The sequence below is a fragment of the Aphelocoma coerulescens genome, chromosome 3, assembly GCF_041296385.1.
Source record: "Aphelocoma coerulescens isolate FSJ_1873_10779 chromosome 3, UR_Acoe_1.0, whole genome shotgun sequence".
In the NCBI taxonomy this organism is placed as follows: Eukaryota; Metazoa; Chordata; class Aves; order Passeriformes; family Corvidae; genus Aphelocoma; species Aphelocoma coerulescens.
In genome coordinates, this window is record NC_091016.1 from 45,502,748 (window position 1) to 45,518,378 (window position 15,631).

General features: G+C 40.2%; 1 protein-coding gene across 9 annotated transcripts in view; it reads left to right on the forward strand.

Moving 5' to 3' along the window:
- The first annotated feature begins 3,043 nt into the window (after positions 1-3,043).
- Positions 3,044-15,631, forward strand: part of MAP3K4 (mitogen-activated protein kinase kinase kinase 4) — a 71,788-nt gene continuing 59,200 nt past the window's right edge. The window contains exon 1 of one of the 9 annotated variants that reach the window (XM_069010088.1): positions 3,044-3,268. In XM_069010088.1, coding sequence (XP_068866189.1) covers positions 3,261-3,268 — 8 coding nt within the window. In that variant the 5' untranslated portion in view covers positions 3,044-3,260. Of the gene's footprint in view, positions 3,269-5,808; positions 7,158-11,752; positions 11,797-14,498; positions 14,538-15,631 lie in introns of those variants that run through there. The other 8 variants (XM_069010093.1, XM_069010090.1, XM_069010084.1 and 5 more) reach the window with 8 other exon arrangements.

Sequence of the window (15,631 nt, forward strand, 5' to 3'; positions counted from 1 at the left end):
GGTGTTTCATAAATGTACAAATATAAATTTTAATGCAAAAGTTTTAACTGAAATGTTATTCTTGAAATTTGAAATCCAGGTAAGAATAGCAATGCTATTCTTCCATTAACCTTAACTGTACATTTAGAAATATACTATGTATTAGAGTCATCTTCCACAGCTTACAGAATACATAACTTCTTGTTCTGTGAGTAGTCATCTATGCCTAATGAAGACCATGACTGCCTCAGACAGATGGGCTATAGCCCAAATGTCCATCTAAAGAGTTAGTTGGAAGATTAATACTTCTATGATCTCATCTCAGGCAGGTTACAGCTATGCAACATGTGATAGAGTTTTGCAACTGATCCATACTGAATGCTTCCAACAGATGAACAAGCACACTCTAGTCAGGAGTCCTTCTCCAATACTACTGGATGAATAATGTGTGCTTGCCCTGTTGAAGACAGGGTGCTGAATCTGCAGATCAGCATTTTTCTCCTAGCTCAGCATCCCACAACATCCATCCATTGGAAAGCTGGAGTCTTTTAACCTCCTTAGTGCCTCAATGCCTAGTCCAAGTACTAGGGCTGTCTGACTGGTATCTCTACTCAGATTAAGGGCGAAAGAAATTTCTCTCCCAGGCTTCACACTATCATATAGATAAACAGCAGAACTATGGCTCAAACATGCCATTGAATTCAGCCTGCAAGAGAGGAGGAACCGAGCAATTACAGATCCTCAGCTTCAACAAGGTCATCCTGTTCTCAACCAACACATTATCTCGTTCTATTTTCCATGGACAGGAACAAAAACTAACCCAATTTTGACCCCTTTGTATTCCTGATTATCACCACAGCTGAAGAACAACCTCAGTGGAGTTGATAGGCTTTGGACTGAAATTTAGAATTAAAATAGCTCGTCCTAAAGTTTATCAATGCCCATTGTATCCTGACAGTCTTAGTGAAATCCACCCAAAGATGTTGATAGAAACCATCTTTTAAACAAACAGCTCAGCAGAAAACATCACATGGATCTCAGCTCCCTAACACAAAAGTCATAATCTGGATTCCTCAGCTGGCTGTATCTGGAAAGACTGCTGTGCCAGGACAGCATATTAGCTCACATCATTCCACAGTTATTTCAAGTGCTGTGTACTACGTCTCCTAGCATGGATATGCCTTAAAATAAGCATCAATTCCTGTGAGGAAGGGGAAATGCAAATCAATTAGAGAAATAACGATAGGGGTCAATAAGATTCAAATGAGAATAAAAAAGCTCTGAATGCATTGAAATAATGTCAAATGGCAGGTGATTGCCTCTTTATAGTGTTTTATACTGTAGGAACTGTGTGAGTATTTAGAAGCACAAAGATTGTTATGTTAACAATGGGGGAACAGCTTTTTTGAACTAATGAAATGGACAGAAATAAAAAAATAAAACCTGAGGCACTGCAGAATGGGACACAACTGGGAGTTGTAGAATAAGATACTATTTTACTATGCTCTAGTTAGGTGGGTTTGGAACAAATGAGGAATATCTTAATTCCTACTGATGTTCACCAGAACTGAGCCATCGACAGGATTATGCCACAAAACTCACCTTGTGAAATTGTGGGGACAAAATTATTCCAGATGATTCAGAGCAAAAGGAGGAACTCAATCCTATAAACAATTATATGTATGAGTAACTGTTCTCCCAGGGTTGTCCCACTGATTTCAGTATGCCTACTATATAAGTGAACTGATGTGTATATAAGTGTTTGCAGGGATTAACATTTAATGAAGATTAAAATTTTCTCATGACTGCTTATAACTCCATCCAGCTGACACAACTGCCAGGAACTGTTGGGGTAAAGGGATATGCGAGCCACTCTGCTTTTCTGTGATTACTCTCACTTATAAAAAGAGCTGTTGGAAGGAGGAGACATGGACAGCTCCTGTCTTCCCAGACAGGGAAGTTTGATACAAATCTCACAGCTGTTTTCTGCTGGGTAATGCAGCTGCTGTAAGGCAGACATAGAAAGAGCCTCAGCAGCACAACCAGGTATTTCAAAAGAGATAGTCTGGAACTTTTTTTTTTTTTTGTGCTTTCTGGGATGATGGAAATAAGAAGCATCACTTTATACATTTTGGTATAAGCAGCTAGTCAAACTTGCAAGATGCTTGAAAACATGTTGAAAGAGTTGCATGCAACAATGCACTAAATTGCACTGTCAGGCACACACAGAAGACAGATGAAGATGCTCTGGGCCTACAAATATGGTTTCAAAGAATTGGCCCCAATTCTTCGGTGGAGCTTCTTTGAACATAAAATTAATGTAGTGAACACAAATGCAGACAAGCATTTGGTCTTGTTTATAAATGCCCCATGGCTGCTCACTGAGTATGTCTATTATACAGCTGGGGGAAGAATTAAAATATGATTTAGCAGGAGCCAAGCTAGCTTTAAGCAAGCCTACTCTGTTGTTGATAGTCAAGTTCAAGTAGCACTGAATTCAGTGCAGCTGATTGTCACAGGTCCAAAGTCAGTTCTTGGGAAGACATAAACTCCTGTAGCCAGACTGTTATACATGTGTCAACATTTTCAGTTTCAGATAATTTCTATGTCCAGTGCCTTGGTATCTTTGAATAGCAGCCAGTGGATTTAGCTATGCCCAGCTTTACAGACACTGAGCCCAAAGACCAGCTTTACACGGTAAAAGCATACAACTTTAAGCACAACTGGAATTTGTACTTCTCGCATATGGGTCATGCCATTTAAATAATGGCAGAGGCAGTGCTACATAGAGTTGCTTTTTAGGAGGGGAAGGACCCAAAAAAATAATGCCCAGTTGAAGTGATAAAACAATAATCCCAGGAATGTCTCTGACCTCATGCTACTCTTACTAACAAATACTCCTTTAATAGTGGTGAATTAATGGTATCGAGCCCTGTGCAATCCAACATGCAGCCTGTGAGATGACAGCATTCAGACAGAAATATTCCACCTCTGTCAAGCTAGCTGGCTCCTATTATAGCACGGGTGTTAAACCATGCTGCTGAACAAGCTTTGGCAGCTATCATGCAAGCTTCCCAAGTGAATGAATCACAGCAGTAACGGGTGATTGAACAAGGGTATATACAGTGTGACTCCTTAATTTCTTTCAGCTTCACACTTCAAATCAATTGCAGCAAAGCTCAAATTAGATGACACTGAGAACTGCGTTCTGTTTCTTTCAATGCCACCCCCAACCTGATCTTCTGTGAGAACAACAAAACAGTCGATGGAGGAATCTGCATATGTCCAGGTAGAAATACATTGTGGTATTTTATTTGGACTCTGGAGTTGCTAGTTGCAATGTCTGCATAAGAAATGGTGTCAGGTTGTGTTCTAGATTTTAAATGCAGGTATTGTTCATGTTTTACTCTTCATTGCATTGCAGAAGAGCATTTCTAATCTATGACCAAGAAAAAATGAATATTTTATCTTCAGCACATTTTACTAGATGTAGACTAACTATATAGCAGGCTGCTTTCCAATGTCTAATTAACTTTGCTTTTGCTTTTAAATGGCTTTTATTAGAATAAAACTAAATAACTTACTGGAAGAGAAAACTAATTGTACAAAGCTGGTTTTGTCAAGAATTTGACTTTTTGCATGCAGTTCACACAGTGAAGAACAATCTGATTACTAGATTTCACTAACTGACTTAAAACCAAAAACCAAGTTGTGCCTTATTCTGCAACATTTGTGACATGAAAAAAAAGTTTGGAAGTTTGGCCTTGTGATAGGTACCAGGAGAAAAATTTACAAATATTTTCTTATAACATATTTATTTACCTACATGGACCAAATATTTCTTTGTCTTCATTAAGTTTTTTTCTATATAGAAAATAACTGGAGAAATGGCAAAAGCACAGCTGCATGTACAATCGTGTCTGATACCTGTGATGAAATGAGGAGGAAAGAATAACAGAATATGTGCCCCAGGAATAGACAGAAATTTCAAGGGTAGTTGCAGTAGAAATTTTGAAAATGCTATTTGAAAGACCTATTTTTGTTATTAGGATGCTACTGCCATCTCAAATTTCTATTACAAGTTCTAGGACTGCTACTGTAATAAAAGGCATCTTGCTAGAATAAAAAGCAATTCCTAAGCAATTGCAGCATCTGCTAAATTATAAAGCCAGATGTTTTTCTGAAAAAAAAAGAAGAAAATAAATTCTAAAACTTCTGAAAACAGAAGTTAAACTGAAAAAAGTTTGTCTATTTTGACAGTTATCTGTTTCCTGGTTTGTTTTTTTAACCTAGAATTTTGGAGTCATGATTTTGCCACATCAGACAATAAAATCCATTCCTAATATTTTAACTCAATTTTCTTACAGACAGATGCTACTTATTGTGATCTGTATTTTAATCCTGTGCTGCCTTCTGTTCCAGGAGTAGAACCAGAGTGAACAATTTCATGAATCAATTTCTATGCACCTATGAAATACTGATGTTTTGTCTTTGAAATATGATGGTATTCCTCAAAAGAAGCCAAAAATAATGCATATCATTTTTTTGCGTATCATTTTTAAGACCTCTGTAATGCCTTGAATTTTTTTCTTTGCTAAGTATTATCCCTATAAAGGCTCTGGGACTCTTATGTCATCTGCTGTTTTCTGTACTATCAACTCCAGATATTTCTGCATCTCTTAATTTCTTCCCAAGTTCTCTGTAAGGCCATTTACAAACCTCTCCTCTTACAATCTTCTTCTTGATGCCATGAGCTATGTTGCTATCTATGCTCTATTGCAGATAACGAAGCATCACTGTATCAAACTTACAGCCTTTGCTTGGTCAGTATCTGTAGTTCTAGGATATATTCTGTGATATACCACAAGAATGTGATGCAACCCAATATGCTGGCTCGCCCTAAAGGGAAAGGGGAAAACGCATGCAGGGAAGATTTTTCTGGACCTCCTTTTTAAAGAGGCTGCAGTGAACCCCAGTTTACTTCAGTAAACTATCTTAATATTTACAGAAAGTAGTGGCAGCAGTCAGTCCCTGTTTCTCCCTTTGCCAAGGGCCCTTGGGATGTCTCCACTTCCCCACCATCAGGCCTTCACATCTATGACAAAATGCAGTATCAGATTTTTTTCCTAGTTAACGAAAATGCTGTGCTTCTAACATACCACTGCACTGGTTGTTTTGATAGAAGAAGTAAAGAAGCTGAAATATTTTGCCATGATTGCTAAATATGCCTCTGCCCTGCAAACAGCTGCAGAGATGGTGTGAGACAATGATCCCTAACTGAAAAGGATGTTCGAATTTAATCAGTAACATTGACCCTTTGTTATTTGCTGTCATACTAAAAACACATGCATACTGTGAAGTAAACAGCTTTACCTTAGATAATGTATGTTTTTTTATGGAGATGACAGCTAATTTATTAGGTTAGCACTTCAGAATTTTTGACCTTGACTTCCTTCAGCTATGGTTTCTAAATTTTGTTCACCATGACAGATTAGTGGGAATGTATTGTGTGTATCCACTGTTGGAGCTGCTTTATGGTTTTGAGCTCAAGTACTTGAGCAGAAGTCTTTCACATGCTAAATACTGCATTTTTCCATTACATGAGGTATCTTAATTAATAATCTTGACATAAATGCTGAGTGTCTTGACGTTTAAATGTCATGATCATCAGAGTCATGGTGATTCAGGTATCTTTCTCGACCTACAGAAAACAGTCTAAGTGGCTTCCTGCATAATGTTACTTATCTGGTCTTGCATTTTAAAGCATGCATTTATTAAGATGATAAATAGTAGATATTATTAAAATGATGTAGTAGAACTATATTCTGCATTTCAGCTTAAAAAAAAATCTTTTATTTTAAAGGGCCTGTTGAATTTGCTTCCTAAACTTTGACAGAGAGGTGGACAACTTTATTTCATGAACAGTGACTTTACAACGGAATTTTAGTATCAGACTAGAAAGGTGCAAATTTCTTGTACAAGTAATGAAGGAACTGGTGCATAAATGCAGAATCTAGAACTGAATCCAGTCCAAGCTCAAATTTCACCCATCAGAAATAATGCATGTGCTTTGTATACACATTACTGATGCTGGGGTTTGCTGCTGTGCTTCCAATCCTGTAACACAGAAGATGAGGCTCCCTCTCATCGACCCTAAAAATTGAACAACCCATGGCACTTTTCTGCCTTTGACGGGTGTTAACATTGATAATGATATTCCTGCCAACCTACGGCTCAGGAAATTACATTTTTCCTCCCCGTATTTCCAAATGGATATTATGGCTCCAGTTCTCTGTCCAAGGCTGATAACCAGTGCTGCTGGAGGGTTTAAAAAGGCCAGGTTCATAAACTGAAACAAGTTACTCTGTCAGCAGCAGCAGCGTACAAAAGATGAAAGATCATTCTTCCATGCACGCCCTCAAAGGGGACCTCAAAGGTCTTTCACGCCTTCCACCTCCTTGGATCCGGCCGTGGTCGCTCCAGCCTCCGCAGGCGCTGGACATCGGGCCAGCAAGGCTGCGGGGAGCTGGCACCTGCTGAGGGAAACCATCTTCCTCTGAGCAGTTAGTTTTTCTTCTGTCTCTGTCTGCCAGCGGTGTGGGAACGAGCAGCTGCAGGGACCGCGGCACCGGCAGCGAGCGGCCGCAGGTAGCGCCTGACAGCTCCGCCACGGGGCCAGCGAGGGGGCGGCAGCTCCCGCCGCGCCCCCATCACCGCCCCGCCTCGGGATAAACGCGGCCCCTCGCGGGGAGCTGTGGAGACGTAGTTTCCACGGTGTCGGAGGGAAGTGCCGCGGTCCCACAGCCCGTCCCGACCCCGCGGCCGCGGGAGAGAGGGGGGAACCCGCACCGGGAGCCGCCCCCTGCCCGGCCGCGGCGGAGCGAGCGCCTCTGGCGCGGCCGGTCCCTCCTGCCGCGCCGTAGCGATGCTGCCGGTGCCGCTGCCCTCGGAGGCTGTTCCCAAGATGGCGGCCGCGCGGGCGGCTCTGCGCGGCCGCGCTCCTGCAGCCGGGTAGGAACCCGCTCCCCTCCTCCTGCTGCTCCTGCTCCTCGCTGCGCCCCCGCGCCGCACACTGGGGCCCGCCGCCATGCCGGCGCCGGTGCATGCATGAGAGACGCCGCCGCGCTGGTCTGTGCCGCCGCCGCCGCCATGGAGGAGCCGCCACCGCCGCCGGGGAGGTCAGTACCCAGCGCTGCCTCACAGGGAGCTCCCTGCAGGGAGCGATGCCGGGCGGGGGCTGCGAGCGCCGGGGCCGGGGGTGCACGCTCTGCCTCCCGGCCCCTCCGCGGTGCAGAACCTCTGGCTGCTGCTGCTGCTGCTTCAGCGCTTCTGCAGAGCGCCCACGGAGCGAGAAAGTGCTTCGATAAGAAATCTCTAGTGGCTGCGGTGGGTAAGGCAGTGTTTTGTGGGCGCTTTGCAATTAAAGCAAATCGTTTCCTTCGCCCCCAGCCTCGCAGCAGTGCGGGCGGGTGTGTCGGGGCACTGCCGAGCCCGGCTCTCGGGGTCGGGCCGGAGGGCCGGGGGCTGCAGAGAGGAGGGGGAGCAGCAGCTGGAGCCCGCGGGAGGCTGACGGAGCGTGACCTGTGCTCCTCGACTTGTGAGCTGCAGCGATGAAAAGCGCTGCCCTCTGGAAGGGTGTCTCTTGTTTATAGCAGCCTTGATTAAAATCGGGTTTTCTTTAGCGTGCCGGTAAAACAGCAGGGTCACGGAGTATCGCTGCTGACAACATTGCAGTCGATAGTTGTAAGAAGATGGGGTTTAAAAAAAATAAAGAAAAAGCGTTCACAAAGAAGTGTTGTGATGCTTCAAAGCTTTCTGCAACTGCTGTCACCTCCTGAATATGCTGACCTGCAGATTGGCTTTTTGCAAGTCTCCATCTGTGTCCTGCTGAGAGATGGGGATGCAAATTACTTTATGCTTTAGTGTTTCCAGCTGGCTGTAGAAGTATTGCAGAAGTCCAAGTTATTAATTCCGTGGCAATTATTTCTCATTTGAAAATAACATCCTGTTGATGCACTTCACTTCTCACTAGGAGGCATTCAGGAAACGTTTTTAAAACGCTTGTGTGATCAATTAGTACTGTAAGGCAGTAGTCAGGTGCATTGTGTACCAGGTGTGCTGTGCAAAAAATCTGCTGTCGTGTTGCTGAGATCGTTCTTGAATATTGCGAGCTGCTGCTTTGTATTGATGGAATAAAAGGGAAGTTGTGATGTGCTCCTGTTTGGGTCAAGGCTATGGAGTTAACAATGCCTTTGAGTTTGCATTAATGATTTTTCTGTCATGAGAATGCCAAAATCAGAAGATGTATAAAACTAATTAGATTTAACAGAAATATTATGAAATACAAATGCTATAGGGCAGCTGAATTAATAAGCTTCTAAGTTACTTTTTCAAGGACTCTTCAAAGACTAATACTGCAGGTTCAGCAGAAAATGACTTAAAATAAAGTTTGTCCAACAGCATGACCCTAAACCTGGGCTGTCTTCATGTAGAAGAGTAATCTTCAGAGCCTGTATGGAAAACACCCAGGCATTTCCTGTGCAGGGCCATTTCTGACCTCTGCTGGATTCTGCTTATTACAGGACAGTTTATATGAGTCGGATGTGGGTGTGGATAATGTGGTGACAACTTCACCCAGCAAATGAAAATTGAATTAGTTATTTCAGAGTGAGCTGGTGGGTGGGAAGGGGATGTCTCAAAACAATTAGGTAACCTTAATTTGTGTAGGGTAGTGCATATACTCCATCCACTGTGATTCACTTCTCTGTGTACTCTGTGTCCTAACTTCACACCTGCTTTAGAACACAACTGCTTCTCTGGCTTCATGCAGCACTTGCTTTTACTTAAATGTAATACAAGTAAAGTATCTGAAGCTTTTTCAAACATGATTACTGTCGATTTAAATTCCGGAGTCATTATTAGATGTTTATTCTTGGGGCTGTGAGGTTAGAATTTTGTTGAAATCAGTTTATTTTGCCCAGGCTTGGGCAATTGAAATCCATTTGATGGCAGATAGCTTTTAATCCTGTTTGTAGAGTATGAATGTGTTCTTAAGATAATGAGTTCTGGCTAGTGCTAAAGTGCATTGCTATAATGCATTCTCTTTAAGTTAACTTTAGTTCTGATGGAGAAGTATTCAGTCATTCTGAATTAGCAATACACCTACATTTGTTAAATAAACAAAGCTTATTGATTTGTTGTTTTGAGACTGCCTCGTGTGAGAAATCTGCTTGTCTTTGTGTGAGGATTCTGTCTTGTTAGAATATAAATGCAATAGTATATTTTGTAAACTGAAAGCAAGCATAAAATATATTTGTGGCTTTTTTTGAATTACACAGTCCTTTATCAAAAGCATTTGATTGGGAATCCCTCTCCAAAAGCACACTGTTTTTCCCAGGCCTTCTTTTCTTTCTTGAAATGGACTTTGGGGTGGGGAGAGAGGGGAGGCAGCTCTAAACTGAAAAATACTCAGGGAGCCTGCAAGCAGATGTTGATTTTGAGGGACAATTGCTCTTTGACTCTGGGTAGCATGCAGTAGTTATGGATAAGTGAAAGATACTACTGAAAAGTTTTGTGGAGAATTAACATTTAAGTATCAATCGTGATAACAAGTGGAAAGTTTTCAAGATAAGATGTTTCCACTTAGATAATTTAGAATGCTAATTAAAACAGATGCGTTTGGTGCTTCTTGAGTATTGCCCATAGGCTTTAAATTTCCCAAGCCCAATTTTAGGCTTTCCCAAGAATTTTCTGGCACAAAATCCACTATAGAGAAAAATGAGGCCTTAAGCATGTCTTTTGTTGGGACTTTGCTCTTTGTTTGGGAGCACTTCAAAGGCATGAAGAGCCATAGGACTACTGTAACTTGTGCCTTGACTGCTTGTAGCCCTCTTTTCTCCTGGCATACATCCAGTGCAAGGGGTGAAGGAAGGACCAAGGCTGTGAATAAAGTGGGACAGAATTGTGAATTATGTGGAGGCTTCCTCCTTGCTGGGGAACTTTTCAGTAGTCTGTCTATCAGATTTGTTGTCTCTAGGATGGCAATGAATTGGGCTGTCAGTCTGCAGTATCTGTGGTTTGGGGGAAGCCTGAGGTTATGTTATGAATTGTGCTCAACCTATTTTCCTGCTTGCCAAACTATCTGTGTGTCTGATAGTATATGAGCAGTGAAAGAGTTTAAAATCATTTTATTAAGATCATAGTTTTAGTAGGAAAAATGATTTAAGTATATAGAGCTTTGCCACAGTTTTTTTTCCTCCATGCATTTAAATGAGGTAAGATGTAATCTCTATTCTACATGTATTGCATTTTCTTGTTTACATGTGCAAGATTGGGATGAATGACTGATTGCTCCACCTACGCACAAACACACATGAAGTGCTGGTTGAGATGTGTTTGGCATTTGTAGCAGTAAGGATTAGTCTGTGTTGTGTGGCTGCTTGGGTTGTTTTTATGTCTGTTAATTAGTGCTGTCTGTGTCAAGGTTGGTTTTACTATTATGTAAGCTAGTGATATTTACCTTTGTGGAATGCAAACCGTGCTGTGATGAAAACAAATCTACTGAATTTAAAGGAAAGCATAAGGGATATGCAGTAATTCTTACGTCAGGGAGCTAATTTGGATTTTTAGAGGCTTACAAAGATTTGGCTTCCATGACAACCACATTTCTTAAATTATATACAAACTGTTCTTTTAAACTGCATCTAAAATGCATTTAGAAGACAATTTTTCATACTACCAGCTGCTAGTCAATAGTGTGTTGACCTCTGTCAGCCCAGGAATCTCAGCTCATTTCTTCAGTGGTGTGGTTGGATTTGCTGTTGCCTGCAACATTTATGTTTGCAGGACTGTTACTTTCCTTCAGTTTTATTCTTCTCTCAGATGTTAACTGCACTGATGCTATGTTTAGTCTGTGATTTATTGACTAAATAATTTTTGAATTTTAAAAAATAACTTAGAAGCTTATTTATTTAAAGTGTTGATAATGGTCCCATGCTCACTCTCAGCTTACTGCAAATGTAAAGCCAAATGAGAATGTTTTTAACATCTGAATTTGAGTGTTAGTGAGTTGACAAATGTTCACTCGTGTCAAGTCCAAGAACCCTGTGTGTAAAGTCACATTAATTTGCCATGAAACCTGATCAGGTTTATTTTGGAGCCAGACAAGATGGGATGTAAGTATTGTCCTGATGAATGTCTCCTGCTGTCTTAGGGTAGAAGGAGGAAGGGAGAAGTTCTGTTCCTTCTGTGTCCTGCTAATATTCAGTGGTGTCATGTGTTGCTTTCAAATGTGGTATAAATGTATGGTTTATTCTGCCCTTGGCTTACATGTGCTGCTCGTTTACTTGCTGTTGCTTTTCCTGAGAGCAGTATTTGTAAACGTTTTTACCATTTTGGCTGTCGAACATCCATTCAGTAAGTGATAACAAGGCCACAGTTACTCATGCCTCTATTACTTCTTGACCTCACTGTAGAACTCTCCATGGGCATGACCACTGAGCTTTTAGGATGCTCCAAGTAGTGCAGAGTACTGAAGTCCCATTGCATTGCACAGATTTTCCAAAGGTCACACACAAGAAGTCCAGTGTGCAGTGCTTAGACACCAGCTTCCACTGAAAACCTATTTAACTTTCAGTACTTCACCTTCAGGGTTCCTGTAGACTTTGACTTTATCTAAGTGACGAACTGAAACTTTGGGATCATAACCAGTTGTTAGCTTTTTCTTATCTAGGAATGGAACTTTCTGCCGGAAGAATAGAGTGTGTGTGGGAGAATGGGGGAAGAATGGCTGTTACAGATCTTTTTCTTTTATCACAGGTCTGTGCACTTCCCAGTTTATCACTTTCATATATGATATATTTATAGTTGAACCTAGCAGCTTAACAATCTTTTATATTAATTTTATATATCTCTTTTCCCAATAGAATGTAACTTTTCTTGGTGTAGTTAAAATTTTCCAGAAATTCCATGCAGATGTGTTAGTGCAGATTTTTCATAAATAGTTCTTAATTAAATATACTTTACTCTTTTGGTGTGTGGCTTGAGACCTTGGGATCTGACCTGTGCAAGTGCCAAGAGCTTAATTGCAGCACTTACCCTTTGGATTGATAGTGTGCTGTGTAGTGCTCAAACATCATTAGTGAGGAAAACATATTTCAGAGATTCTTATTAAAAAAAAAAAAAAAAAAGTCAGTTTAAATTCCCAAATATGAGCTAGGGTGCAATTGAGGTTGAAAAAGTAGCACTAATAGAGAAGCATGAGGACTAGAATCAATGAATATTTTAACATCAGTTGTTTGTTGAAGAGAGCTGGATACTAGCTGAGGGGTGAAGCTCTCTTAGCTCCTGTTTCTACAGTTCTGACCTTTGATCCATTTGCAGCTTCACTTGGCAGGCTTGAACATGGATGTGGAAACCTAACAAACCCATCAACATTTTCACACTCTATTACATGTTATAGAGCAAGGGTAGAATTAAATAGGCTTTTTTTTTCTTTTGAAATAAAATATGGTGTGGTTTTTATCAAATGATCTATTGGGGACAAGCTCAGAGATGAATCTACTGTAAATGCTGTTACATCATAGTTCAAATTTGTATGAAAACTTACAATAATCCAAGATGGAAAAATGAGTTAAGCTTTCTCTGTTCTCAAATTTGCTAGTAAAAAAGAACAGAAAGTTCTGAGTATTTTTTTTTTTTTGAGATGGGAACATGAAGAACTGCCAAAGCTTTTATAAAAGCTCTATTTTATTTATTTTTTAATACTTATTTCTAGTTGGTATAACTTGCAGAAGAAAAATTACTTCCTTGGATCATTTAAATATGTCTCAGTAGTGCTTACCACTACTTGCTATGAAAAGATATGATGAATACTACTTTGCATTCTGCTTAATTTATTTTTGAATCATTGTTTGACAATTTATTCTTTTTGAGGTTTACCATGTTGTTCTAATCAGCTGAAAGGTGCTTCAATACCTCACCATTCTTTCAATAGCTTTTGTTAGATTTTTCTGTGACTTTGTCTTTCTTTTGTAAATATAATAACCACATATAGAAGCTTCTGCCCAGGAATATAGGAGAATTTTGGGAAAAGTGCCAAAATAGTAGTAATTTGAAGAACTGACTCTGGTAGCTTCCAGATCTTGAGAAGCAGACAGTTGTGTTAAAATTTTTCTGTTAAACTAAAATTTGCTAGTAAGTACATTAGTGCTGTAAAGAAATTTGTAATGCCTAGTCAGACATGTGCTCGAGGTTTACTGTAGAAATGAAGTGTGTTCACACTTGCTGGGTCCTTTTGTTCTAATTAAAGAGCTTAATTGAGAGTTACCAAGGAGGAAAAGTTGTTGCTGGGAATCAATTAAAGTTTAACTGCTGAGCTCAAAGCTGTGCATTAATCTTTTTCCCAGTAATGACTTTTTTTTTTCCTTGGCAATTTCTGGAGGAATAGTGGTGGTTTTGTCACAGTGAAGTCTTGCTCCAAACCACTGTTTGTGTTGCAGCAGAAATACTTGCTTTATACTGCTCCCTCAGCTGATGTGGAATTTATTGTACTTGGTTCTTAAGTGTTAGCAGGGCTGTTGTAATGTAAACCTGTAGTTTGCAAGAGGGTGGCATGGGTTTCATAGCAGCCGGAGCGTGTGCACTTGTGCAGCCCTACTACAGTTAGTGTTCAAAGATAAACAAGGTGTAAAGAGTGAGCAGAGTGGGGCTTTTAAAGGGCTGATCTTAAGTCCTGACAATTCGCTAATGAAGTTTTAGTGTTTCTGTCATTATTTCTATGTTCACAAGCCCTTGTTCATAGGTTAATTTATAAAAAAGCTACTGGAATTATGTAATCAATCAGTTCTTTGTGGTGGTACCAATATTACCTTAAGCATCTTCCTGCCCAAGTGTTCTGGTTTTATTGTTGCTGCAAGTAAAAATCTGCATTAGTTTTGTGGCTGACTCAGCTAAAAGTTACTGTTCTCATCTTCTAACATCCCTCTCTTGCCCTCCCTCAACTAGGAATGTCTGCCATATGAAACTTGCTAGCGTGACATTAAGTACATTTGGCTGTCTAATCAAAATTAAAAGTGGCTGAAGTTGGAAAAATCCTGCTAACAAAGGCATACCAGCTGAGCTGGATTGTTTTGGCAGCACCAGTGAAGAGCTAGGGTTGATACTTTAAGTTATACGTGTGCATCTTGGGTGCTGGTGACTTTTGGCAAAGTGTCTGGAAAGCAGAAGGGACAGAGAGTTGTGTAAAATTGCTTCATGTGCAGCCAGAAGAGAGTGACTGAGAGCACGATTTCACTTAACACTCAGCAGGTTGCCTTCTTCCCCCTGCTCTCTCTACAAGAGAATGCCAGGTTCAGGAAAGATGTAGTGGAGGAGCTTGGCTGTCATGGGGTTGTGAGGTTTTTGTGTGTATTGTGTGTATTGATCTGACAGGTAAATGGTGCACCAAAAAATTAATGGGGTTTTTGCTGTCAGGTTGGTGATTGAGGTCACATGATTGTTGCCTTCTGTGCAGAAGGGATGGCAAAAGCGTCAGGGATGTGCAACCTGGGAAGCAAAAGGTACACTGGAACAGGTTTCCCTTCTTGTATCATCTTATTGTGACTGTAGTGTTGGTAATTTCTGAGGGTCTTCACTGTAAAAAGCTGTGTGAATAGCATTACATTTCATACCTGATTAAATTTCTTTTTTTAATATTGCTTCCTTTTTTGTTCTCTTAGAAGTATTTGTGCTGTAAGCTGTTTTAATGCAAACTTAGATTTTGTAAGATTTGCATATGCAGACATACTAGATGAAAGATGTAAGTGCTTTTTTTGCATTTTGTGTCAGGAGTAAATGGTAAAATTACTATCTGTTATAAATAAATTCTTTGCTCTCCTTTCCTCCTGTCCAGCTATCATCTTTTTTCTCCCAATATGCTGTTTGTTCATTCCTAGACTGCAGAGATAAATGATAACATATCCTGCCTTCCCCCAATTCCTCTGGAAGAAAAAAAATGTAGCTATGTACAGCTGAATTTGAATTCTAATATTTCTTAAAACTGAATTTGTTTTGCTGGTACTGTATCTTCTTTAAAATGTAATTTGAAATACTTAGTACATACAGAAATGCCATAGATTTCTGCCTTAAAATGTTGTTTTAAGACGACAACATGACAAAGTAATTTTTTGTTAACTTAGATTACCTCCAGGCATTATTTTTAAAATCTGTCTCCTTCAAACTTTCTTCTAATTTAAAGACAAGTTTTAAGTTCATTTTTTTCCCCCATTCATTTTAGCCTTTACTTTGGTGTGCCTTACATATTATCTGCTTTTATTGTTAGAGAAATCAATGAAAGGTTGAATGTGACCCTCATAAATAAATTTATGTCTTAACTTTCAGAGGAGCTGGGAAATGGATGCATGTAACTGGACAGGATTAGTCACCTGCTGTAGAAAGGAAAAATAGTGCAAGTATAAGGGTGATCATAGGAATACACAAACTGAGGTAGAGAAGCCTGCTTGAAAAGCAGAAATTAAAGGAGTTAGCAGTCTTGCTTTTTAGTTGCTAACTGAAGGAAGAGTTGCAAAGGCAACAAGTTATTTAGAGAAGAATGTTATTATTTTGTTCTTCCTCCCTGCTATTTTTTTATACAGTCTTCGTGCCAAAAGACATG